General features: G+C 41.5%; 2 protein-coding genes across 8 annotated transcripts; one reads left to right on the top strand and one right to left on the bottom strand.

The window, feature by feature from the left end:
• Nucleotides 1-518: 518 nt before the first annotated feature.
• LOC143525351 (uncharacterized) lies at nucleotides 519-3,346 on the top strand. The gene is made up of 5 exons (XM_077019605.1): nucleotides 519-1,221; nucleotides 1,355-1,455; nucleotides 1,665-1,771; nucleotides 1,886-2,052; nucleotides 2,347-3,346. Exons 1-5 carry the CDS (start codon nucleotides 866-868, stop codon nucleotides 3,344-3,346), a joined length of 1,731 nt encoding a protein of 576 aa, XP_076875720.1. The 5' UTR covers nucleotides 519-865.
• LOC143518203 (uncharacterized) lies at nucleotides 2,925-10,193 on the bottom strand. Of its 7 annotated transcripts, XR_013132097.1 has the most exons (13): nucleotides 8,502-10,189; nucleotides 8,262-8,363; nucleotides 7,939-8,022; nucleotides 7,433-7,549; nucleotides 7,239-7,331; nucleotides 6,913-6,987; nucleotides 6,725-6,793; nucleotides 6,066-6,210; nucleotides 5,845-5,968; nucleotides 5,166-5,719; nucleotides 4,877-5,070; nucleotides 3,927-4,120; nucleotides 2,930-3,541 (listed from the first exon to the last, which is right to left on the bottom strand). XR_013132097.1 is itself a non-coding variant. In XM_077010681.1 (11 exons), exons 1-11 carry the CDS (start codon nucleotides 8,513-8,515, stop codon nucleotides 4,087-4,089), a joined length of 1,488 nt encoding a protein of 495 aa, XP_076866796.1. In that variant the 5' UTR covers nucleotides 8,516-10,190; the 3' UTR covers nucleotides 3,591-4,086. The 7 variants fall into 7 exon arrangements, 1 of the variants encoding a protein (XP_076866796.1); XR_013132102.1 differs by lacking the exon at nucleotides 7,433-7,549 and having other exon boundaries at nucleotides 2,925-3,541; nucleotides 5,525-5,719; nucleotides 8,502-10,193; XR_013132091.1 differs by lacking the exon at nucleotides 7,433-7,549 and having other exon boundaries at nucleotides 2,925-3,541; nucleotides 4,216-5,070; nucleotides 8,502-10,190.
• Between the last annotated feature and the right edge of the window lie 17,410 nt (nucleotides 10,194-27,603).

Here is a 27,603-nt window from a genome sequence, read left to right as displayed (position 1 = left end):
TGTGTGTGTCGCCCTGAGTCCATCATTGTGTGTGTCGCCCTGAGTCCATCATAATGTGTGTCGTCCTGAGTCCATCATTATGTGTGTTGTCCTGAGTCCATCATAGTGTGTGTCGTCCTGAGTCCATCATTATGTTTGTCGTCCTGAGTCCATCATTATGTGTGTCGCCCTGATTCCATCATTGTGTGTGTCGCCCTGAGTCCATCATTGTGTTTGTCGTCCTGAGTCCATTATTGTGTTGTTGTCCTGAAGATGAGTATACTTAAAAACTGTTTTATTTGTTTTTATTGTCATATTCAGATTGAAGATGGAAGACTGCATTAGAAAAATGGTCTTTCAGGAAGAGAAAAGAAAATCACACAACAAAGAAGCAAATCTAGAAGTCCACATCTTAACAAAAGAAAATAATCCTGAAGAATTCATAATGAATATAATAAAGACAATGGGGTCCACTTTGGGAACTTTTAGATGTACTTGCTCTTCGAGTGTTACTGACCAAAGGAACGGATACTATTTATACCACTGCAGCCGCTCTGGAAAACCTAGACCTCGAAGCCATAAGGCAAAAGGATGTAAGGCCTATGTTTCATTTAAAATAAAAACAGAATGGGTCAATTATATTGCAATAGTACAAAGAACATTCAATGTGCATTCAGGCCACAGCCCAGATGACCAATCAGAGGGACACGTGCAAAGTATATGTCCTGAGCTAGTTAAAGAAATTGAAAACTTTTTACAATTGGGTGTGAAACCAGATACCATTCTTGTCAAAGCTCATGAATGGGCTAAGGAGAAAGGATATCATGACTTGAACAGCCGTGCCTATTTTGTTACACCAAAGGACATTGAAAACATTCGAACATGCATGATGCGTAGATGCCGTTTACACAAAGATGATTCCCAAAGCACATCAAAACTTCTTGAAGGCCCACTCAAGGAGCATGTGATTTTCTATCAAGCCTACACTGATTCCACAGATCTCATCATTGTTATTCAAACACCATCTATGTGGAACAATCTTGAGAAATATGGGAAAGACATTGTGTTCATGGATGCCACCTATTGTGTAAATCAGTATGACTTCCCTTTATTAACACTTGCCATTAGAGACAGCCATGGTCACGGCATACCTGTTGCATATCTCATCTTAGGAAATGAAAAGCAAGCCACACTTGAGCTGGCATTAGAAAAACTGAGGCCTGTATTCACAGTAGCGCCAAGGTAATAATACATGCATGTAGAAATATAAATGTCTCTGATTTTAAATAATTATTCCAACAAATTGTTGTTTTAAAATAGTTATATTAGTTATATTTTCTGTATTTATATCTGTTGTATTTTTTTTCTTGTAAAGATGCTTCATGGTGGACAAAGACCAAAGACAAATTAATGCTCTTCGGAAAGTATTTCATGAGTCAGACATTTTGCTCTGCTGGTACCATGTTACACAAGCAAGTACATTTTAATATTGTTGTCAGTGAAAATTTTTTAGGAAAGTATATTTGTATACAACATTGCATAAATACTTGCAATTTTCTATCTGCCTTAGTAATGGAATTTTAAAGCATAAATGTATGCAAATTACCATAAAATATATCCACAATGTTTTTTTTTGTACGTTTTGTAATGGAAAAAACATGTTTCTTTTCTTAAAATACAGGCAGTGATGCGCTGGCTATCAAGAGGAGAATCTGGTGTTAGTGGAGCTGATAACGCAGAAACAAGACAGGGCATCATGCAGTTTTTCACAAAACTGAAATCATGCTCTACAGTATGTTGTATTACTTTACTGTTTCTGTGTGGATACATATAAATCTGTAACAAATATAGATAAATGACAGGACATTAATATTAAAATGCTGCATATATAATTCTTGTATGACAGAAAGAAGAATTTAATGAAACCTCAGAGATGTTCCTTTGCCAGTTTGCCAAGTTTAAAGAAGTATGCATATACTTTCAAAACAACTGGGAGAAAATTGGTCATATGTGGGCTGACTTTGGTCGATGTTATAACCATGGTGACTCCGATACCAACAATCTTATAGAACGGTACATTTCTGCTTATTAACTTATAGGGCAGTAACTTATTCATTATGATAAAAAAATTGTTTGTACTAATCCATAGTATATGGACATATAATACTCATCTGTCATAGAAAAACTTTCTTAATTTATCCACATAAGTTATTAGAAATATTTCTAGGTAGTTTCCCTTAATGGGGACAATGGTAGTCTAATATCTAGAATAAACATGTTTAAAATTTCAGTAGGTGTGAAAATATTTACTTATTATATGTTTGTATTTTGTAAATGTTACAAGTTTTAACTTTTTTTTTTTCAAAGCTTTTTTCACCGCCTCAAGTACCAGTTTCTTTGTGGTGTAAGAAACCGAAGACTGGATTACCTCATTGAATTGCTTCTGGGAAAGACAAACACATACTTCAACATAATTCAGGATCTGCAGGCAGTCGGAAGGGTCTTAAACCCTCTGGAGGCAGTTCAAGAAAGCACTTTTAAATGTGCCAACAGAATGCGAGAAAATGGTTGGATGGGTAAAATTAATTTGATACAGACAGATACATTTATATATCATGTGCCATCAGAAACCTCTTTAGAAGTGGTTTATAATGTTTGCCCTGCAGAACATTATTGTAGTTGTGTCATTGGTTGTAGAGGTCGAACATGTAAGCATTTGCTTTTGATAAATCTTTTACAAAAGGATGATGAGGAAATCTTTCCAAATATAAGCACACAATTACAAGTCCATGCTAATAACTTGCTTAAAAATTGCAAGTATACTATTCTTTGCCAAGACAACAAACAACTGATCATTGAAGGTCTGTGCAGAAAAGGCCCATTTAAACCATGCATTACTACTAACACATGTACCTGTTGTTCTTTTTCACATTATAACAAATGTGCTTGTCTACTTGTTGCGCATGAACTTTTTGGAACAGCTTTGGAATCTGTGGCCATTCCACAATCACAGAGTCCATGTCTTTCAGCAACTGTTGATGTCAACCAAAGGCACAGTTCCTCAGTAAGAGAGCTTAAATATATACTGGAAGTTGTTTGCAAATGGAAAAAGGTCCCAGTGCATATATCAAATAAGATACATGAGCTTGGAGTCGAAGTGCATAGAGCAAACAATCAAAATGCATCAAGCTTTATTAAGAGCTGCAGTGATGACAAAACAAGGAAAATATTTCCAATATTTCAAAACAGAACAAAAAAGAGAAAAGCCAGTCAATGTGATAAGGCAGAAAATTTAAAAAGCTTTCCAATGAAAAAAAGGCAAAAACTAATTAGAAAATGTAAGAGACTAAAAAGAATACAAAACTAATTCACATATTGTAAAGAGTACAATGAAATTTGTAGTATTTTAGATTTGGAGGTTTTTTTTTACTATTTTAGTTGATCCTCTACAAAAGATAGGCAAAGATCTGTTGCAACTGGGCCAAAATTGTGTGTTTTTAAAGAAAAGTCAGAATCTGGGCCCAACTCATGCAGGTTTTGTCTTATCTTCTTTATGGTTTTCCTATAGAGAAAGAAAAATAAAACATAGTGAACTTTGCACTTCTTAATAGTCTGCTGGGAATAAAATGTGTTTATGTGTATGCTTAATATGGTGTTGATTTTTTAAAGCTAAATGTATAATGTAGCTCAGTGTAAAATATGATAACACATTCATTAAAAACCTGTGAAATGTCATTATTGTCTTTCTCTTTTCTTTGTTTGTTTAACAGTGAAATTTGATTTTTAGGTACCAGTGTAATTGTCTCCACCATTCTTGTGCAAGTAACTCATGTGGACTGCAGTTTTTTAAAATATAACAATAATTCTACAAAGAATTACTCCACCTTTATTGTTGAATCCTTAACCCAATACATGAATAATGACCCTTGTAGTGTACTTCAGCTTACATTGTGACCGCTGCATCATCGGGTGGTATGCCCTGAATGAGTTGGGCCTTGGGGAAGTACTTGGTCAGGCTGGATCCATAACCCAGAGCAAGGTCCTGGGCTTCTCCCTCTGTGAGAGCACTAAACATGCTCACCTGGGTCTTTGCCTTCTTTGGTTGGGCTAATACCTCTCTGGGAATGTCCCGTTTCCCAACCTGTTAAAAAATATAATTAAATATAAAAACTCGTACTTTCTTTTGTCAATGAAAATATTTGTATATTTGTACTCAAAATATGAAGAAACAGTAACCCTGATCAGGCTTCTCAATACGTTTGCTGACATATTTTCTCCTTTCACGCGTCTCTTAATTTCTTCCTCATCAACACAGTAATGTTTTCCTGTTACTGTTAACCTTCCAAGGACATTGTACACTTTTCCTTTGCTTTCTATTCCTTGCTTTTTCTGACTCCATTCTCCTTGTCCTGTCGATTCTTCCTCCTTTCCATACCCCTCAAGGCTTTCATCTTCCTTTACTAAAGCTTCAAGTAGATCCACAACATTTTCCTTTTCACCACAACCCACACCATGCGTCTTCTCTTGTTTTTCACATTCTTTGCACTCGATTATCTCATTCTCTCATGGGAATAAAATGTGTTTATGTGTATGCTTAATATGGTGTTGATTTTTTAAAGCTAAATGTATAATGTAGCTCAGTGTAAAATATGATAACACATTCATTAAAAACCTGTGAAATGTCATTATTGTCTTTCTCTTTTCTTTGTTTGTTTAACAGTGAAATTTGATTTTTAGGTACCAGTGTAATTGTCTCCACCATTCTTGTGCAAGTAACTCATGTGGACTGCAGTTTTTTAAAATATAACAATAATTCTACAAAGAATTACTCCACCTTTATTGTTGAATCCTTAACCCAATACATGAATAATGACCCTTGTAGTGTACTTCAGCTTACATTGTGACCGCTGCATCATCGGGTGGTATGCCCTGAATGAGTTGGGCCTTGGGGAAGTACTTGGTCAGGCTGGATCCATAACCCAGAGCAAGGTCCTGGGCTTCTCCCTCTGTGAGAGCACTAAACATGCTCACCTGGGTCTTTGCCTTCTTTGGTTGGGCTAATACCTCTCTGGGAATGTCCCGTTTCCCAACCTGTTAAAAAATATAATTAAATATAAAAACTCGTACTTTCTTTTGTCAATGAAAATATTTGTATATTTGTACTCAAAATATGAAGAAACAGTAACCCTGATCAGGCTTCTCAATACGTTTGCTGACATATTTTCTCCTTTCACGCGTCTCTTAATTTCTTCCTCATCAACACAGTAATGTTTTCCTGTTACTGTTAACCTTCCAAGGACATTGTACACTTTTCCTTTGCTTTCTATTCCTTGCTTTTTCTGACTCCATTCTCCTTGTCCTGTCGATTCTTCCTCCTTTCCATACCCCTCAAGGCTTTCATCTTCCTTTACTAAAGCTTCAAGTAGATCCACAACATTTTCCTTTTCACCACAACCCACACCATGCGTCTTCTCTTGTTTTTCACATTCTTTGCACTCGATTATCTCATTCTCTTGACCTAAATTTCTAATTGTCCCTTTTTCACCTGTTTTGTCCTCTGATTTCTTCTGTTTGCCCTCTCTGTTGTCATTTTTCTTTTCTTTTGGACATACTTTCCATTCACTTTCCCTTTTAATTTGATTACTGCTTCTGTTTTTTCTTTTCATGGCTATCTTGTCTTCCTCATTGTTTCTGACCTCTTCTGTTTTGTCATGATCTTTTTGCCTCTCATTGTTTTCAACTGTGAAAGCATGAGATTCAAAATGTTTTAAAAAATAAGCAATTATGAAGATGAAAAGGAACGTTTAATTTCAATGGTACACTAAATGACAGTTGGTGCATAGTGATGAAGAATGGAGATGCTACCTGCACAGACTTCACAAGAACTGAGAATATTCTCTTTGAGCTCTTTCCTTGCTGTCTTTGCATCCTCCATTGTGAACCAGTGGCTTTTATCAATTATGTCTTTTGACACATCTATTGGGAGATCCTAGGTGAGAGTGACAATCATAATATGAAAAGGTCAGTTTATATATTAGATTTATAAATTTGACTTTTATAAATCAAAATTACATTTCTCAAGATACCTCCAGGAACCGCCTTGCAAACAAGATGACAAAAATACCACATTCTGTTGATCCACTTTGCTGGGGAACAGTAACAGAAATAGCAGGAAGGGATGCAAAACTTCTTGGAGTTTTGTGTGTCTGTTCCCAGGCTGCACTTAAAAACCTGTTAAAGAAAATAAATTGTTTTTATAAATTTTATAAATATATACTGTACTATGCAAAAATGATAATAAATTATACCATTCATTTATTTTTTAAAGATAGAAACAGAAAATACAGAAAATATCCCCACAAAAAAACGTTAAAGCTATCAAGCTATCAGCACTTAGTGTGACCTCCCTTGTCACTAAGTATAAGTATAAGCATTAAAATTTTGTTTTGTAGAGACTGAAGTAATTTTCTGAAGTAATTATTTGGTTTATTATACCAGATTTTAAAGAATGCCAGGTTGCTACTATTACTACAGTGTAAGAGGAGGTTACACTATATATTGTTTTTAATACTGCTTACAAATTACATGAATTTTCTGGTTGTATTTTAATAAATTGTAAATATTTAAATATATTGAATTCATACCATTGTTAAAACAACAATGCACAGTACTATAAATATTACAAAAGGATTCCAAAAAGAATTACAAAAAATAAATGATGGATAGAAAATGTGGAAAAAGTTACCCTCTGATATTGCAAATGGTTTCATTGCCACCAGATCTCTGTAAAGAATCCAGGATAAGGATACAGGGTCTGATAAGACAAAAGTGGCACCATAATTAACGGTACATCTAAAATGTTGCTATCTATCGAGTAGGTGTTCAGTATAGCAACCACATTAAAATTGATTAAGAAAACCTGAAACACATCACCTTGCCTTGCCTTGTTTTTTTGTTTCAAGAGGGTCCAGTCCTGGAAAGCAAATAATCAGCAGCCTCCAGTGGTTTCTGTTAAAATTCAAAGTCAAAACAGAGGAGGAGAAAATATTATTCAGACAGGAGCAACCACACCTCAAGCAAACACTCTACACCATGATTAAAGTAAAAACTAGGGTTAGTGTCTATTTCTACTAAACTAGGGTTAGTGTCTATTTCCACTAAATATTTTGATATAGCCTCATTGACTAAAATCCACTCCACTTGTAGTTTATGTGTAGTTGTTTTCCAGAATAAACACTGCCATGTGAACATATACTTACCCATTCACATGTTGACACATGAAAAGATACTCCCGACTGAAAATTCTTCCAGCTTTCACCCAGGATATGGCTTCATTGTAATCACCTTGGCTACTGAAAACAAGTGAGAAGTTAAAAAATATTGTTTACAACTTAAAATGAGTATTAGAATGATATATATATATATATTAATATTATATATTAAAAGTCCTCACCAGGATTTTGCTCAAGCTTGCTAGATTTTCTAATTAGCAATCCAGGTAAAATTAGTGGAATCAACACAATCCAGGGAGCCTGAGCAAACTCCTGGTGAGGACTTTTAATCGCGGCACCTGGAATTGACAGCACTAATATATATATATATATATATATATATATATATATATATATATATATATATATATATATATATATATATATATATATATATAAACTCAGATGTATAAAATGCACAGCACAACGCCATGGATTCAAGTTTTAAACACAAGCAAACACAAACATATAAGGCTATGATATTTTTCTAGTCTGGGGAATCTGTGCCCTACACATTTTATCCCTGGCCTAACACCTATCCAGCCCATGAACTTGCTAATCAGTTGTTGAGCTGGATCAGGTCTGTTGGGGCAAGAAGCAGTGGAACTTTGCAAGTGCACCTATCCTCTAAGAGCAACCATCATGAAGCATGGCTGCTCATGATGTCATGAAGTAACAAACGTCTTACCTACGCTCCAGTTTGTTACCAAATAAAACAGGAAAGAAGTAAGTCTTTCTCTGTAATGGGGGACGTAGAGATGAATAGATATTCCTAAAAATATTAATGAAAGATAATTAAGCTCAATAAAATGTCAGGTCAGACTGTTGTAGTTAATGTAGTGCAGTAAGAGTGGTTACTATTGGGACAAAGCATTTACAGATCTCACCTATATGGAACCTATTACTTCTAATTTGGTTATTTTGTAAATTTGACTCAAATTGCATTAAACAAGCTTGTAAAATATGTAAAATTTTATTTGAAAAATTTACCCAAAAATCTTTCATTCTAACCTGAATTCTAGTTCTAGAATGACATCATCGATCCACTGATTGTCATCGAGTGTAGCTAGGGAGTCACTGTATACAACAAGACTGGTTGGCTTGTGTCTCCATCTGTAGTGAACAGTAAGAGAAAAACAATGACACTGATGCAAATAAACTATACTCAATCAAACTAATGTACACAATGTAAATATTGTTTTAATTCAAATATAGTGCTTCAAAAAACTTACAATTTAAATATAAACTTACTTTTCAGCAGCCATTTGGTTGTTCCTGACCAGTAAATGTAGTTGCTGAAAAGGAAATACGATATAATAAGAAGTATAACCAACATCATGATTAAAATGTAACTTATTTTATGTTATAACATTATTATTGTTGTTGGCAGAACAATAAACACAAGGTCAACACAAGTGATGATGGATTCAGGACGACACACATTATGATGGACTCAGGACGATACACACTATGATGGACTCAGGACGACACACATTATGATGGACTCAGGACAACACACATTATGATGGACTCAGGACAACACACATAATGATGGACTCAGGACAACACAGGTGATGATGGATTCAGGACAACACACATTATGATGGACTCAGGACGACACACATTATGATGGACTCAGGACGACACACATTATGATGGACTCAGGACGACACACATTATGATGGACTCAGGACAACACACATTATGATGGACTCAGGACAACACACATAATGATGGACTCAGGACAACACACATTATGATGGACTCAGGACAACACACATTATGATGGACTCAGGACAACACACATTATGATGGACTCAGGACAACACAGATAATGATGGACTCAGGACGACATAATGATGGACTCAGGACAACACAGATAATGATGGACTCAGGACAACACACATAATGATGGACTCAGGACAACACACATTATGATGGACTCAGGACGACATAATGATGGACTCAGGACAACACAGATAATGATGGATTCAGGACAACATAATGATGGACTCAAGACGACACACATTATGATGGACTCAGGACGACACACATTATGATGGACTCAGGACGACACACATTATGATGGACTCAGGACAACATAATGATGGACTCAGGACAACATTATGATGGACTCAGGACGACACACATTATGATGGACTCAGGACGACACACATTATGATGGACTCAGGGCGACACACATTATGATGGACTCAGGACGACACACATGATGGACTCAGGACAACATTATGATGGACTCAGGACGACACACATTATGATGGACTCAAGAAGATGCTTTTCAAAACCTGTCTGCTTATCTTAGTACTGTCTATATAAGTAATACAGATATATGGAAATGAATGTATATATATCCCTACATTCCTATGCACTGTGGAGCTGGTCGTTCTTGCTAGTTAGCTAGGACAGCTAGCTAGATAAGCTAACTACAAATTTGGCTTAACATCAGCACTGCATTGAAATACCTGTATTTCATGTACAGTGTTTCCTCGTTTATCGCGTGTGTTACGTTCCAGAACCACCCGCGATAAACGAAAATCCGCGAAGTAGGGACGCACCGCTATATTTATTTAAGCATTTATGCACCATTCACTGTAAATCGTAATATTTTATGTATTATAATATTCCTTTATTGTTCGAATTAATATTCTAAATATATTTTTATACATTTTTGTAATGTAAAAATTGTAAATGTAAATGCAAGAAATTAATATAATTGTGCTTACCTGAGGCTTTGGCAGAAGTCAGTTACCTTAGTTCATTTGAATTTCTTCAGAAAATTAAACGGGCTCATTTTGATGATGTCATAGACATTAAGTGCTTTTGATTGGCTGGTGTGTATGTTGGCCCTGGGACATCATCAAAATTGTTGCCCTCAGGACACTTTTGACTTGGCAAAATCAGGAGGTGTTTTCTTCCTCCTTGTGTTTTCTCAGATCACGTCAGTAGCAGCTGTGACTGGGTCTGGGATACACACGCTGGTAACATAAGATCAGGAGGACGCTCTGCGTCTGAGCGCTCCCTGCTTTGATGATTTGACAAGGATCCTGTGGTACAAGACCTGAAGTTAAGAGTCATTTAACATCAAGAGTCAAGTAAGTTAGGAGACAAATGAGCAAGTATTAATAGAATGAAAGAGATGGAACAACAGTGTGGTTGAAAAGCAGCAACACTGGCCATGACTGTTGCATTAAATATAGGACAATGGACAAAATTGATTGATTCTAACTCTATTTTTCTGGACTAAATCATCTGTAATTTAAGTAAGATTATCAATGCATTCTTGTGCATTGTACTTAATGGTATTGGTGGTGTAATACAAAGTGTTAGCCCAAAACACACATTTAATGTAACTTCTGTCATTTTTTTATTAAAATTTTACCTGTATACTGTGCTCCATATCTCAGATAGGCAAAGCACCACACAATTAGCTAACCAAATCAAGAAGCTGCTAATGAAATTGTCTGCTAGCAAGCGTTAGCAAAACAGAAGGTACTTCAGAACAGCAAACTTAGGCTTAGCATTGCTGTAAACAATTAAATACTTAGCATAAGGAATACCAATATAGTATGTGCTATACATAAATCTACCAGTTACGGTAAGTGAATCCATGCATTTCTAAGAAAATTATAAGCATCCATCCTTTCATGGCCCTGCGGCTTCTTAAAAGTATATTCTGTTTTGGTCAATCTGGTCAGTTCCAGTCCATTGGACCACTGCTGATCATATATTAATGGGGTTGAGGACCGTTGTCAACACAAATCCGAGGTTGTAATGGTAACAGCAGGGCACTGTGCTGAGGAGAGTGAATCAGTCACACCTGGAGTACAATCACATGCCACAGTTGGAGCAGTCCTCCGTTAGAGAGAGAGAGCGAGAGAGAGAGAGAGAGAAAGAGAGGGAGAGAGAGGGAGAGAGAGAGAGGGGGAGAGAGGGAGAGAGAGAGAGAGACCACTTCATCACTACTTACCACTTTGCTGTACATACCTTCTAATCAGTTTGATAAGAAACGAACATTATATTATATAATATACAATATTAAAACAATAGAATATCTAACAAGCTGCAATGCCTGGGAACAAAGGTTTTGCTTATGTGGCCATATAGTGTGATCCCGGCTCTCAGCGACCCTAGTGCCAGGGGTGTGGTGAAGAAAACGCCAGTGCTAAGCTGACAGGCCTCTTCATCAAATCATTTGTGAAAAGGCTGCAACCTTGTATTACAAATGACGTGACACCAGCTTGCTGTATCAAAATTATTTACATCCGTCTACTGCTACACTTTGAAATTTGTAGTGACAGTGTTTTACATGAATGTTTTCTTTTGTAAAGATGGATCTTTTTCATGAAAGTTGGCGTTTGTTGACAGTAAGTCCACAAACTCAAGCAGTAACGTTGCAACGCCTTTGTTAAGTTGCTTTGATATTAAATGAAATGGCTGCCATAAAAACAGGGATGTTAAAGTAAAGTACAAGTTAAAGTAAAGTGCTATCAATCGATAGCAAGAAAGAATGTAAAGAAATTATAAATTAAATAAATTGGAACTTGAGTTTGTTAATATGGATATGATTAACTTTGACTTGTGTGGGCTGCTTTTGGTCTATATCTAGAATTACCAGTTTAGGTTTCAAGAACTCTGACTGTGTGGTCATTTTGGGTGAATCTGCTTTAGATTAGTATACAGCAGGAAGAAGACAAAAAAAAAATTCAAATGCATTTTAGATTTGGTCCAGGAAATTCATGCGCTGCTGGGGATGTTGGTGCCATGGCAACAGCATGGAGGAAATAATTTATAGAAAGTGAGAATGAAACAATCAGACTGAGAGTGGGTTGTTTAGAGAGGGTGCATAGCACTCCTTAGTAACATCAGCATCGTGCCTACCCTGAGATATTAACATGACCTGCTAGATTCATCTTAAAACAGAGCTAAGATGTTCTACAAGATAAATTGCATGAGGCCTCTCATAGTTTCCCATCCTTGCTTTTGTCGCATGCACAAAACGTGTCTGAGAAAGTGTGTAAAGGATCTGAGGCTGTAGGTACCGTTGGCTTTGTTAATAGCTGCGAGGGACAGGTCTCGAAGAGCTGTAAACTGTAGGTGTTCATTTAACACCAGTGATCTGATTTGGACGTTACTCTGCGGCAGGAGCTATTATAACCTGATGGATCTCCGGCGACCGTGCAGCAGGAGAACAATAGTTGACACAAAGCGTGAGCGCCGGTGTCAGTGGAACAGACGCTGGGGGGGGGGATGCTTTTACAGAACCAGTGCAATGCACCGAGGACGCTGGAAAACGCCTCCCAGTGTCTAAATAAAGACCTCACCTCAGAGCCGGTGCTGGTTCCCCTTTCTGCCAAGCCTCCTTCCAGGGCTGAGAAACTGGCGTCTTTTATGCGAGGTTCTTTTAGCGGGGACAGGGTGACCTCCGGGTGCTTGTCGACACCTACCGCTTGGTGTTATCAGAGTGCAGGTGGATCAACAAAGACTAAGGCTCACGCCAGGGCCCGAGTCCTTGGCAAAAGTCCGAGTGCAGAAAGCCAGCTCCTGGGCAGGCTGCTTCCATTGGAGGCCTCCAGCAGGTGCTCACGTTTATATTTCCTAAAGCTGCCACTAGATTAGAAATACCGTAGTGCTTTGGTGTGGAGCTTGTTGTTGAAGTTCTTGATAAGAGAGCTGCGTTGTGTAGACTGCAAGCTGTGATGGACCACCTCTAGTTATCTGTAGGCATCTCCATGAAGTTCCAGTTGGTGTTGTTGAGCTCAGGAATTAATGTACAGGAGTTTTAAAATTGCTTCCGTGCTGTAGCAACACACTTTGCATTACAGTTATCAGGCACAGAACAGTTGTGAGAGACTGTTGAAAGGGCTTTTACCAAAGTTGAGGACATGAAATATGAAACACCTGAAATGCTTCCTGGAAGCTGAGTCCAGATAATGGCCACTACAAGTCCTTTTGAATTTAAGTTTGTTTTACTCCCACTGACACTCTTTCCCTGATAGCCCACTTGTTTCACCGACCATGGTCAAGGGAGTGCAGTTTGTGTTTTGGCCAGCAATATATAGTTTGCCAACACCAATATTTATCTCTAAGATAAATAGGTGGTGAGTTTATGTAATGGAGTCATTGAAGTAGTGGTTAGCCCTGGTTTGGAACTGCTCCTGTGGATTCTCTGGAACAGGTCATAAGAGACTTGGACTGAATTACCTGAAGAGGGTTTTCAAGATTAATTCACCTGTACTGGTCTGCACAAAGTTCTCTCTTCCTTTCATTTTAGAAATTGGTGCTGATACATGTGGACTATAAGGAGTGCTATCTCAGGAACAGAATGGCATGATCCCAAAATGTATCTGCATAGATCAAAACATTGGATGACATTTAAGGGATTGAGAAGGTGTTAACTGCCCCTAAGCGATTAACCAACATCTTGTTGTCTAAGTTGTCAAATGTTCTGCATGAGCAGATAAGATGATGGACTGAGTGTCTGGGTTTCTGGGGCAATGCGTGGTTATAATGACAGTCTTTAAGGCCTTTGGAAGACTCATCTCTCAGGATCAGCTCATCTCATCTCTCATAGATTAAACAGCCTATGGCTCGACATCAGTCATGCCTGAGAATCCATGACCGATGTTCAGATAAAGCATGTTGAGTCCCTCCCCGAATTCCTTCTGCAAGGACTCACTGCGCTAAGTCAGTACTAAGAAGTACTTATACTATAGCATGTATTGTACTTACTATTATACTATTATTATAGTACTTATAAGTAGTACTTAACTTTCTATCTTGACCAAGTAATACTAATAAGTAGTCAGTACTTATAAGTTAGTACTATAAGTCAGTACTTATGTGCAGTAGTCATGAATCATGTTCCTGTGATTCAGATGGGGCAACATGTTCATGGTTTCTGAGGTCCGTGTTACTCCAGCCACTCAATTATTTACCTCCAAACACATGCAACGAGGGAGACTGTCTGACAGTACAGTAACCCATTCATCTTCCCAGCTTAGTAAGGAGCTAACGGCACTATCATCTGATCTTGTGCTATTGGGTATGAAACAGGTGGAGCCGTTTCCTTCATCTGGGTGCTACTTCGTTTATTTCTTGCTGAATTTACAATCCTGACCTCTTATTAGAGAAAGCTCTGCCACTCTAGAAACGATTGGGCCGATTTAGCAATGATCTACTTGTATTAACATTTCTTTGTACATATTTGTACCTGGAAGTCCAGTTCTTATGTTGTGGATGTCGGCTGGTGACCTTGGCTTTTGTTCTCCGTGGTTTCTCCTTTGTCCTGTGCTTTAACAAGACAACCAGAAATCGGCGAGAGGATTGAGTGGCTTTTGGAGTGAATTATTGAGTTTTCTTTCCCATACTGTGTCGTTTCACTTGGAATTCTGTGCTGTATTTTGGGCTACATTTCCCACAACCTCATCCACATCATGATTTTGTTTTGATGGGATGAAATGAACGAATCGGCGAACAGTAATTCCCACCCTGTCGTTAGCGGCAGGTTTATTGTGAGGAGTCACTGATTGGTTTGATGGATGCGTTGATTCATTGATTGATTCGTTCTTGTGTAGGGCATTGCTTTGTCTTTCTCTTTCATTGTTTCTGCTGTTTTGTGTGGGCTTCTTTTATGTCTCTTCCCTGTCCTACCCTAACGAGGTTTATCTCCCCTGTGAGGACTTACATATTCCCTGCACGCCGTGTTCAACTTCTAGTAGCTTTCTGTGAGACAAACAATGTGTTGTGTGTGGCTACTGGGTCACGAAGACTGACCGCCTGAGTCGCTAATATAGTCGCTAATATGAACGCGCTGATGTATTGCCGTGTTTACCGTTCCTCTGGCTCTGGGTAGTTCGTGTGTTCACAACATTGTTCATTGTAGTCTGTGTGGTGTAGGACATTGAATGCGTTCGAACCTGCGGTGTTGCTAGGACAGATGCCCTTCCTTCTCACTCTGCATTTGCAATTCCTCTTGGTTGGTTAAGTGTCGGTTCTTTTCGTCGCTCCCTTTCTGTGTGTGTGTGTGTGTGTGTGTGTGTGTGTGTGTGTGTGTGTGTGTGTGTGTGTGTCTTCTTGCGGAGCTGCTGCCGTCCTGATGCAGTCAGCAGGATATCTCTCATTATTTCCTGTCGTGAAATCTGTGGCTGTCCGTGATAGACATCAGAAGCCATCCTCAGGATCTGTCTTTTATCTTTTGCCTTTCTTTTGATTTAAGTCTTATTCTCTTATCATAAAAAATAAAATAAAACAGACCTGCATCTGTTATAGGCTCTTATTGTTTATCATTTCTCTTGTTGGTTCCTAATAAATGTGTTTATTGATCTGGATACCCTGGGACCTGGCCTCCCTGCTCAGCTGTGCTAGGAATAATTTTGTGCTTGTGAAAAGAAAGGGTACAAACAAAGGAGGGAAAAAAAAACAACTAATTTTGTTGGATGAAGTTGTCAAGGTGCTGCAGTTTGACTGACAGGCTTTACGAGACCTAATTTTTATACCCAATCTATGTGGTTGCCATATATATGTAACTTCCAAGACTTCAAAGTTGTATTAAAATTGCACAGCAAAAACACATGGTGGAGATATCAGAATATGCCCGCATGCAGTATTTATTCCTGGAATGTGCAATTGGAAAGTGTGGTTTTAACTAAACATAATTTATGAAATAATCTGGCTGGAATACGCTTGTTTTTTCTGTCATTGAAGTATTAGATGACTTTTCTTAGTATGCTATAAGTGAACAGGAATTTAGAAATTCCAAGAATGCTTTTATTTGTTTGTTTTTTGTTGATTATATGAGAACATTATTGATAACGTTAACAGCAAAGCAGGATTCATGGATTTTATTATTTATTTACTCATACTGACGAACGTGAAGCAGATAGCTATTGAAGTGTGATATATTGCCCCTAATATGGGCAGTGAAATTGAGTTTTCCCCTGCAAAATTAAATTACCGAAACGTCATGATTTGCTGACTTAGATTACTTATTCATCAAGGAAGGTTTATATATCAGGAATAATTATTAATTATGTCAGTTTCTGCAACGTGTCACAAAGACATAGTGGGACACAGTATTCAAAAGGCCTCCAAAATGCAATTTTTGTGTAGCATATCCTGTCTGCACTGTGCAGAAAAGAGTCGGATGAAATGGAATATAACCAATAAGGTGTTGTGATAAACGAGCAGCGTCCAATCACATTCCTCGCACCGTGCGTTTACACAGCTGTGCGGCATGCTCGCAAAACTCTTGCAGTAGAGAGTTAGGGGTTCGTTTGCATGCCACAGGCACAGTGCGAACGAATGTTTGTAGTAGTCGCTGGGTCTTCCTCCTTTTGACGAGATGAAGATGACCAGAACGCATGTGGCAGTCTGCATTAATGCGGGTTAGTCTGAATGCTGCACTGGGTAGTTCAGGGATGTCAGATGGAGAAGCAGATTGTGTCAAATGTATGAGGGGCAAGGGGCAAATGACGGGGCTCCCATTACTCATCCAGACCTCGCTGCGTCCTCGATGTCATCTCAATCTGTGGGTCCTCCCGACTGCTTCTGATTACATCTCGATTGCTCCTCAGCCTCAGAACGACATAGGCTCCTCTTCACCTTCATCCACAAATGTTCTTCTCCAGTTCCTTCCCTGCACCGCTGCAACCCAGCCGGTAGAACAGTAGAACCCTGTAGAACCCAGCCAGGTGGAGAACAGTGCGTTGATTATCACTGATTATCATTAATGCTTTTTTTAGTGTAGAATTATACCATGCTAATCAACAAGCGTCAATAGAGAGTGGTCCTTTCCCAAATATTTCCTTTCACCTAACAACACATGCAGTTTAGAAATATAAGAGCCTTTTCTGCCCTGCCCTATCTCATGTTTCATCTTAAATGTCATGTTGCTGTCCATGATGCATGGCCGTAGTGTGCAGCCACACATTGCCACAGAATGCACAGACTAGGGCTGTCTTCTGCGCCACCTGAGTTTTTTCGAACTATGTGGAACAGGTTTTCAGCAGAGCAAATGTTCGTGCGATTCCAATCGTGCACTAGCCATTGTCAAATCTAGGATGGCTGTGGGGACAGTGGAGTTTACCGAAATCAACGAATCATAAGTGGAACCTAGAAAGACCCGGAACACGCCACCTTGCATTTTGTGCTCCAGTGCATTGGGACGGTGAGATAGGGAAAGCTTTCACGGCTCTGTCGGTATGACCACGGGTGAGGCGTGCCTGCAATCCACAACACCCAGTCTTGCAGAGCGAAGCTTGGTGAATCCATAGGCATCCAAGAATGTAGACAATTAAATCGGGTCCTCTTTGTGTGAGACCCATACTACATGTATGATCGAACTGATGTCTGCCCAGCATATACTGGGGAGAGGGCTGGGGCAATGCTGTAAAGACCCAGAGGTGAGGAACTGTTATTGTCACATGACCTGGAGCATCACTTCCTGTTGTGGAAATCTTGCACGTTTGTGCTACAGTGTAGAGGGAAGGTGAAAATGATGCTAGCACTTTTGTTCTAGCAGATGGAACAATGACTTTCTTTTCCAGGAAACCTGAGTGCACCTAGTCCTCTTTCCTAATAATGTATTCCAACAGTCTATTAAATGACGACAAATTGTGTGGAAACAGGCCATTCACCAGAAATTAGTACTGAATATTGAGTCTGCGTGAGATAATAAAAGGATATCTGTGTTTGGAAGTTCTGACCCTTATGTATGTTTATTTAAAGTTAGAGTTATGAATGTTAAATTAAATGTTGGTGAGCTTTTTCATAAAGTATGTCATCCGGTTCTATTACAGATAATCATATCTACATCTGTCAGAACTGTGATTATCTAGGACATTATTCCATGGCCCAATAGTTGTTATAATCATATCTACATCTGTCAGAACTGTGATTATCTAGGACATTATTCCATGGCCCAATAGTTGTTATAATCATATCTACATCTGTCAGAACTGTGATTATCTACGACATTATTCCATGGCCCAATAGTTGTTATAATCATATCTACATCTGTCAGAACTGTGATTATCTACGACATTATTCCATGGCCCAATAGTTGTTATAATCATATCTACATCTGTCAGAACTGTGATTATCTACGACATTATTCCATGGCCCAATAGTTGTAGCTGCAGAAATAAATTACACGCTTCCTATAAGTTTAGACGCTGTGCCAAGTTTAAACATGGTCTGCTGTTCTGACTACAATAACTTAGCACAAAACACTAATCACCAACATTTCACACTGCGATTGTTAGGTTCTGTGTGTTTCCGTGTGTTTCTGTGTGTTTCCATGTGTTTCCATGTGTTTCCGTGTGTTTTCCCGTTCGCTCCTCCACGTTGGCAGCGCAGCTAGCCACAAAACGACTAAAAAACAACGGGTTTACTTTCTTTAAAATACCAAGTACAACAGCCTTTGTTCCCGGCTATACCTGAACCCATTTCCCCACAGTCTCCTGCAACTGGTCCTCAAAAAATACAAACGATTCCCTGGTGCACAAGAGAATGCTTGATCTTGCATGATAATCCTGTGCTTCCTTGAATCGTTTCTGCCAGAGGGTTTGTTTTTTGTTTTGTTTTTGATTGGCTCAATCCCCATCCGATCTTGTTTGAGAGGTCTTGATTTTCTGGGAGCAGAAACATGAAAGAGCTCAGATTAAAAGATGAGCAGCATATACAGTATGTGCATATGCGCTCATAAGTATAGGTCAAAGAGCTTGCATAATTACTTTAAGCAATACTTCACCCTGCAATGTCATTATAGCTAATAACCAATAAAGGCTTTTGGGAGTCAGTTAGCCTGATCTCATTTGCCTGCCACGCTCCACTAGTTCATATTCATTATTTGATGCATTAGCATTTGTGGTCTAAATATAGGTCTAACGTTTCTGCTGGCGATCATCTCGATGTGTGGTTGAAGTGCATGTTCCTCATCTCCGTGTCCCTCTTCGTCTGTGATGGGTTACATGCTCGGCATCAAGAGATCCACCCACCTCCACCCAGACAGCTTCCGCCTCCGTCAGCCTGCCGCCGGTGCTTCGCCTGCCCACGATCAGCCTGCGGATGGTGCTGATTATGGGTAATAAACCCAAAGGGAGTTTTTACCCACCGGGGGTAAATATGTGCTTTTCTGCTGGGCCCGCGCCTTGCTCTGTACACTTCCCTTGTGGATAGTTTGAGATATTAATGGGATAATGTGTGGTGTGCCTCTCTTAGGGACTGTGAGGAGATGAGGCTGGTTATGGGAGTAGCTTCATTCTTCATTCTGTGCTGGCACGGCTAGGCCAGATCCGCTCTCACAAGACAGGCGGGTGTGGTTGGGGTTTTTTTTTCTTTTGAAGGGGGAGGGGGTGGATTGCAGTCGCACAAACACAAAAAGCACTCTAGTAGAGAAGTCTTAGCTCCTGGGTGGTCTTTGCAGCAGCTGCAGATCCGTGTGGGAATGGTTCCGTGTGGAGGGTGTTCGACGGAGGTGCGTGGTCACCCCAAGGTGTCCAGGTGAAGGCAGCCGATTGCCTGGTCCTGCCGCTTGGAGGATGACGGACGCCCCCCCCCCCCCCTTCACCCCTCCCCCCTTTGTGGCCAGGGAGGAGTCCGGCTGTCTGCGTACATCCAGTACATCTGGGTACAGCATGACCCCAACTCGACGAGAGAGTCGTGGCAGGACTCAGGGTCCCGTCGCTGCCAGTCGAATGCAGCTGACCGTCACCCTGGACAGACCCGCAGCAGCAGCCTGCCCTGACTCGCTGTGCCTCAACAGATAATAATTAACCCCGAAAAACACCCCTGACCCCATGAGAGGAGCACACAGATGCAGGGCGTCGGGACACGTTTGTGGGGGAGGGGGTCGTCTCGAAGTGCTCTCACTGGACTGCTTTCATTTTCCGCATGGACTCGGTAACCATTTATTCTTTTGCATTCGCCCTCTGCTGGGGCAACATTAGCCTCTCTGTGGTGTACTTCATGTGAAGTAATATTTTAACCTCGCCAGAGTTTCCTCGTTCTACCCCTGCAGGCTTCTGTTGAAATAAGATCAAACTAAAAAATACAGTTAACACCAGAGGGTGCCAAAGCTTTTTCTGTTCTCAGATATTGAATTGCTACCCCCCTCCCCCACTCCCCTTTCCCCTCCCTCATCCACCTCTCCCCCATGACCATCTTTAATGGTTTATATTTAATAAAAAGAATATTTCTTAATGTTGGCCTTTAATAGATCACAGAACTGGAAAACATTCGCATTTTCTTTCGTGGGCACCTTAACTAAATCACATTAGGCAGGAAGCTAAATCTCTTCTGGGCTGGGCTCGGCCACAGGCAACTGTCACAATGAGATTGTTTAAAAAGCTCCACTGGCCGGGTTTTCAAGGGAGAAGACCGCAGACACAACTCCGAGTCAAAGGAGTGTGCTTGAGAGGTTCGGAGATATTGTAACTGACCAAAGTGACACTGTCACAACGCCTCCTCCCTCCCCCTCTCGCTCTCTGTCTCTCTCTCATACACACACACACACACACACACACACACACATGCTCACACCACCCAGGATGCTGTTGCTGGACATGGTCCCAAAAGCCCCAGGACTTCAAGCTTCACAATTCCCAGCCAATTTCCTTGGCAGGAATGGCCTGTATTAGTAATCACCTCTACAAGCAGGTGGTCAAACCCCATTTGCCAGAGACTCATTCTTTACAACCTCCAGACAACACACCCAAACAAACAAACAAATAGGAGACTGTATTTCAGCTGCAAAATCTTTTGCAAATCACTGGATGTTTGGAAGGCAGACGTTGAAAAGCGTGAGAGAGAGAGAGGGTGAGAGAGAGAGAGAGAGAGAGAGAGAGAGTGGGAGTGAGAAAAGACAGGAGGGATGGCACAAGAGAGAAGGAGAGAGAGAAGGAGGGGGAGAGGGAGAGAGAACATGACAGAGAGAGAGAGAAAACGAGGGAGAGAGCAAGAGAGAAGGAGAGGAGAGAAGGGGTTGGAGAGAGAGAGAACATGAGGGAGAGAGACAGAGAGAGAAGGAGGGGGAGAGTGAGGGAGATCCCCCCCCCCCCCCCCCCCCCAACCTCTAATCATACAAGCTTGTGTGTGTCACCCAGTGCTGCCTTGTTAAAGTCAGATCCTCGTCAGTAGGCTAGGGGAGGGGCATTAGTGTAGAATAATGTGGGGGGGGTCCATGCCCAACGTCTGACCCCTTTTTACAGTCTCCTGGGAGCATTGCTTCAATCAATAGACCTCTGAAAAGCATATAGGTCACAGACAATGACAGTGTGCGTCTATACACAGGTATTAATAGACTGTCATTCCTCATGATTAAAAGCTTTTCTGTCATTCATTTTGTTGCCGTTACAATATCATGCACTTTTGTATGATGAAACATAATCACGTTTTAGTGTAGACACATCCCTAGAAGTCAAAACCAATGCGAATATACACAAGCGGTATCTAAGCAGCAATGCTCAAGCGAATCTGTAAGGTTAGCCAAGTGGATCTCTGGCGTGCCGGGGTGTGACATGTCAGGCGGCGCTGCTGTTGGTTGTCGTTTTTCGTGAGAGGACACGTGAGAGGACACGTGAGAGGACACGTCCCTTACGGCCCCTATGCAGTTCTGCCTTGTTTGCGCTAAGCCGGATGCGCAGGTGAGCACGCCGGAGCCCCTCCGTCACACCCCTGTCAGATGGGCCTTCTGCTCATTCAGGTGATTGCAAGTTAATTGTGTCAGTTCGAATGAGCGCTCCCGGTGACATTTAAACCGCAGGGATCCCCGGGAAGGAGGGGAAAAGGCGGACGCTGGTGTGTCCTCTGGAGGACGGAGCGAGGCGCTAGCCAACGTAGGGGCCCTTCCGCCTGGACTGCAGCCAGAGCGCCGTCCCAATCCGTCTGCGTCCCTCCTAAAGGCGCCCAGGACGCGCCGCACCCTCCCTAAGAAACGTTCTTCCTGGTTGCTGAAGATACCAACCCCCCCCCCCCCCCCCCCCCCCCTCCCAACACCAATCTGAGTGTAATCTACCGTTTTCCATCACTACATTTACTGTCGAAAGGCTGTTATGGAAAAACAATTAGCATCAGTCTTCCAAAAACGGACGGCCACTTCCCGGGACCCCAAGCCTCGGAGAGATTACCGGATTATTAATTGGATGAGAGTACGCACGCACGCACGCACGCACGCACGCACACACGCACACACGCACGCGAACCAGCTCCGTGAACTCTTGATTAATTCGTTTTGCTGGCCCAGTCGGAAATAAAAACATAAAACCGCTTCTCTAATGCGAAGTAAAAAGGTTTATCGGCTCACGTAATGATTCGTCTAGCGTCACCCAAAGTGACGGCCGGAGGAATTGGATTAGGCGGGAGTGGTTTGAGGCTCCACGGCAGCTGCGCCTGTTTGATATGGGGGGCTTAAGGCAAGTGTAGGGCTGTCTGGACATGAAAGACTCAGAAAGATGCATTCAATATACAATATGAAACCCTACACAAAGGCTCCAGAACGGACTCCGCCTTTTCCCCTGCATGGTTTGTGAGAGAAAGATTGTTATATTCTCAAACATTGTGCACATTTTTACACAGACAAAGACTGTAGATTATGTTGTTTGTAAACACTGGTATAACTTAGGCTCCCCAATCAAGTGGTTAGAGATTAATTAAAATTAGTTAATTTATGGTTGTTAATTAGGTCATGTACATCTTTTTAAAAAGGAGCTGTTTTTTATTAAATAAAAAAGGGCTCCAGTCACCTGTTGTTTGTCAGATAACAAGCCTTCATCGATATTATTAATCCTCATATCTTACTGGTTACAAACCTTAACTCCTCTGTTAGCATTATGCTGGACAACCTCATCAAATGTTTGTTAATATGATACTGCTATCAAACCATTAATGGTATACTTTAATATACGTCATAAGACATATTTTAGCCTACAGTAACTTACCAAACGTACTTACAATTACACAATTTTATTCTACACAAATTTAAGTCAACACTGCTTTGTTTAAGTGCTCTGTGTATTAGTTGTTTGATGGCTAAATTAATAACTAGTAACAAACACATTTTAAATCATTTCTAAACTGTTTATAAGGTGAGTCTTATTTGAAAGTGATTCACAGCCACTTAAAGTAACGAAGAAGGTAGTTAAAGAATAATAAATGCTTTTTGTGTAACTATAGACACCTTCTTTGCACATATCTATCATATACATGCCTTGTATTGATTTTTAAATTCATGTATCCATCATGTATATACACATATTGATATATCAATAGGCAGACCATTTCATTATTGAATAAAATGCTGCTTTATTTATGTCATCGCACAGACAAATTGCTTTATAAGAAAATGGACTGACCTACCTAATAATCGAGCCTACAATAATAAACAAACAGAAAGGGGACATGAGAACATGTCAGGGCCCACGTGTGGGTTTTGGGGGGGGGGGGGGGGGGGTGTACTGGTGCTCAGGGCTGTGGGCCAGCACCAGAGACAAGCTCCACATCAAAGACGGTGTTAAATTTACGCCTGGCTCTTATTGTGCGTCGCCCACCGCTGCCAGGTCCCACAGGGGAGGACAGGCACCAGTGCTGTCGATATCCGGGGGGGGGGGGGGGGGGGGGGGGTGTGTGTGTTCAAAGTGACGAGATGAAATAGATCTGGTCCCAGAGGAGACGCCCAGCCCTAGACGAACGTGCCCGAGGAAATCAGCTCAATGCGGCGGTGATTCCTCGGAGACAAACCACCCCCCCATCGCTTGTGCTCTACTGCTATGGGGTTCGTCTTTTGGCGAAGGGACAGTGTGCAGCTGTGGGTCACAGCGAAGGATGACGGATGCTACAGTGGGATCGAAGGCTTTAACAAGCTCTTTATTCATTATGGACCTTTCAGTTTCTTTATTTAAATTCCATGGGTAAAGCTGCCAGGATCTGGTTTTGAGGCTACATATTAATTGTCTTGTCTTGTCTTGTCGGGTGAGCGTTCACTCTCTAGATGTGAACCAATCAGGACTCAAAGTGTCTTTCCAGTAATCCACCCATGACACCAAACCAGCCAACGCCAAGTAGTACTTGAATTAAAAACAAAACTTATTTTGCCTGTATTCATATCTAATCACGATATTGCCAAAGTGTATGCTTTTACTGAATTAACTTCTTCTTAGATGTGACAGATACAATCAACTCAAAGTTGTTTAGTTAATAGTTGTAATGTTTCAGGGTCTTTAGCTACGCAGAACGTATAGCTTCAGTGGACATTGAGATGATTTTTCAAGTTTTGGCACTATACCCTGACTATTGTATTTCAAATCGAGCCATGACTATTAAGTTAAACTATGCTCTTATATTAAAGGATAAATTCATTACTCAGTTCTGTTTTGGCCAGCCATGTGTTGTTGATCAACCAAGTGCAATGAATGAATGAATGAATGAATGAATGAATGAAAAATGACCATCACTGCTCAGCTCTGTTTAACTTGCTCCAGACCTCTCTGTCTCTTTCTCTGCTTTTCTCTGGTACAACACTCCAGAGAATATGATTTTTAATATAAGGTCAAAACTGGCAAAGCCCCAGTGGACATGAGGCCGAGGACCGGTTCTGTCCACAGAGGGCCGGCGGGGGCTACAGGTGGTTGCAGCAGGCGGGCAGGTGCAGGCAGATCAATTGCTAGGAGACTGGCTGATTAAAGAATTGGAATCAGGTGTCGCTCCCGCTTGGCCTGGCTGGAACCCTGCAGGCCCCGTGGATCTGGAGGGTGAGGCGCCACACGCCTACGTTGGGCCATTACTGAAGTGGAGAGGGCAGTGATGTGGGCACACGGGGGAGACCTTGCTTTTGTTTAGGAGTGGACAGCTTGATGCGGGGAGTGTGTCGGGGTTGTCAAGGGCCCTTATGAAAACATCCACTTCGCAGCATCCAAAAAAAAAATGGTGCACAACCCAGAATGCCAAAGGCTTGGTCGCTTCCTTCGACCAATCAGGATTGTGACCTACCCTCGCATTTGACAGACTGTCTGATGGAAGCTCTTCCACGTGAGACGGAACTGGTGATCGGTTTGGCTGATTGATCATGAAGCTGCAAACAGTACCAGGATGGACCAGACCAGAGCAGAACGAGAGCAGGCGTGGCTATATGGCCACAGACCCGGAGGCGGATGCGGCGTGGCAAGGGTTTGCGCCACATCTTAAACTGTGATGAAGGGTTCCAGCCTGGCTCTCCTCTGACCCAGCCTCCGCAGGTCTCTCCCCCATGACCTAACGAGGCGCCTGTTTACAGGCTCTTTTCTCAACTGTGCCTCATTACAACCCCATTAGCCCTTGGGCGTGACTCCTCCCCTTCCCTGTTCTCTCGCTGTTATTGGTCAGTTGCTTGGCAGGTTGGGTGAATTCCCTGCAAACTCCATAATTGCATGCCCGCTTTGTTTCCCCTTACTCACATTTCCCCTGGCTTCCCTGCTGTTTGGAGCCTGTGGTTTTACCCTTCTGTGCTGTTCCTACACTTCTTCCGTGTTCCTGGTCTTCCTCGATTTTGGATTTCCGTCTGATGTTCATGTCGGCGGGGGCTTTGATCGCAGATCGTTAGGGCCGTGCCTTTTTAGGGCGCACCTAATAAAGGTCTGCTCACGCTCCAACCTCCGCACAATTGTTACTTCAGTGAGTCTCCAGAGTTGCATGTACCTCAGCAAATAAGCTCCTTCCCCCTTTCCCAAATCCGGCTCATAACTAAGGAGGTAAAATTTGAAATCGTTGAATGTTTTATGTGTTCTTCCTATGCAAATGTATGAGTCAATGACTACAAATTCCCTTGTGCGGTCATGAGACTGTATTCCGAGACTGTATTCCCACCTGTCACGCGCCCACATGGGAGCATATAAATATTATAATTCTGTGGAAACGTATTTACATATGAAGATTTCGGCACATGTGCTCAGTAATGTTTCTATACTTCTTGTACGGCTGCATATACTCCCACACAGAGGCAACGCGTATCCCTTTACCCACTTGGTAAATATTCCATGTCATGTTTGTTGTAGACTTTCATTAATAAGAGTGTAAAGGATATAAAATTCTAATCCAGCTCGCCAAAGTGATGTAAGTGCAGCATGAAGCATTAGTATGCCATTCATCCCCTCACACATGCATCCTCATTTTATTAATGGATTTATGTATCCGTGCTCCAGTCAGCAATGCCAAACCCGCAACCACGCACCACGAATTCATTATTGAGCACGGGCCTCATCCAGGCCCACCTCGCCAGCAGTGTGGAAAAGTACAGACCCGAGGATCGGTTTACAGCGGGAGCCCGCTCGGCCCGTTCGCGCATAACCTGGCAGCGGTCTGAACATGCACGAGGCACAGACGCCTCCCGCTCGTGCCCTGCAGTCGTTGTTTTTTTCCTCCTCTCGTCTGGATGTTGACGGTGAGGTTCCCCCCCACCCCCCCCCCCCCCCAAGAACTGCCGCGTTACCGCGGCGGGCCGGCGGCCCCCACCTGCTTCTGAAACGGAGAGCGAGTTCGGCCGACTTCGAGCCGCCCGCTTTGATCCTCGTTAGCAGTCACCGCGGCTGCAATCGAGGCAAGCGATGCGCTTCCTTTGAATCGCCCCTCTCGGGCGCCCGTGGAGAAACAGCATTACGAGAGGCATCTGAGGAGTTGACTCGCTTGTGTGTGTTTTTTTCTTCCTACTTCTACGCGCACAGCTAGCAGTTTCGCATTTCCATTTCAGACAGGGGCTCGGTTCTCAGGCCAGACTAAAAGCAACATATGACGGCAGCTGGGCGAACGCTGGAGAGGACGGTGCGTGCGTGCGGCTCAGGCAGATACGTCTCCTTACATGGGCGTGCTAACACCTAGCGAATGTGCAGGTGCTTCTCATTCATGTTAGCGAGTGACCTTCTAAGAGCTCACTGTGCTGCTTTCACTTCCCAAAAGTCTTGACACACAGCTACTTTTCCCTTATAGAATTCAATGGCCATTTTTGATGGCTGAAACGTCTCTGGCGTTTGCTTTCTGTTGCGGTTCATGAATGTTTCAGTACCAAGAATACAGCTTTACACGACGTGGATGTGGCAACGATGCCGGGTGCTGAGGCGCGAAGTCTCACTATGGTACACCATAGTCAGTGAGTATTTGCATAGTGTAGATCATTTAATGGATTTGAAATGGGCACAAAAAAAAAATCTGACAAAAACATTAGGCACATGTTATGCAAGCTTAACTATTACTAACACACTGACAGATGAAGGAAAACCACAGTGAATAGCCAAAGATTTGAACTGATTTGAATTTGTTTGAGTTAAATTCAAACTGAGAATGAATTAGCAGGTGGTCTAAGGTCGTTATT

The sequence above is a fragment of the Brachyhypopomus gauderio genome, chromosome 1 (assembly GCF_052324685.1).
Source record: "Brachyhypopomus gauderio isolate BG-103 chromosome 1, BGAUD_0.2, whole genome shotgun sequence".
Classification (NCBI taxonomy): Eukaryota; Metazoa; Chordata; class Actinopteri; order Gymnotiformes; family Hypopomidae; genus Brachyhypopomus; species Brachyhypopomus gauderio.
Note: the sequence above shows the minus strand (reverse complement) of the source record. Positions and strands in the feature narration are given on the sequence as shown.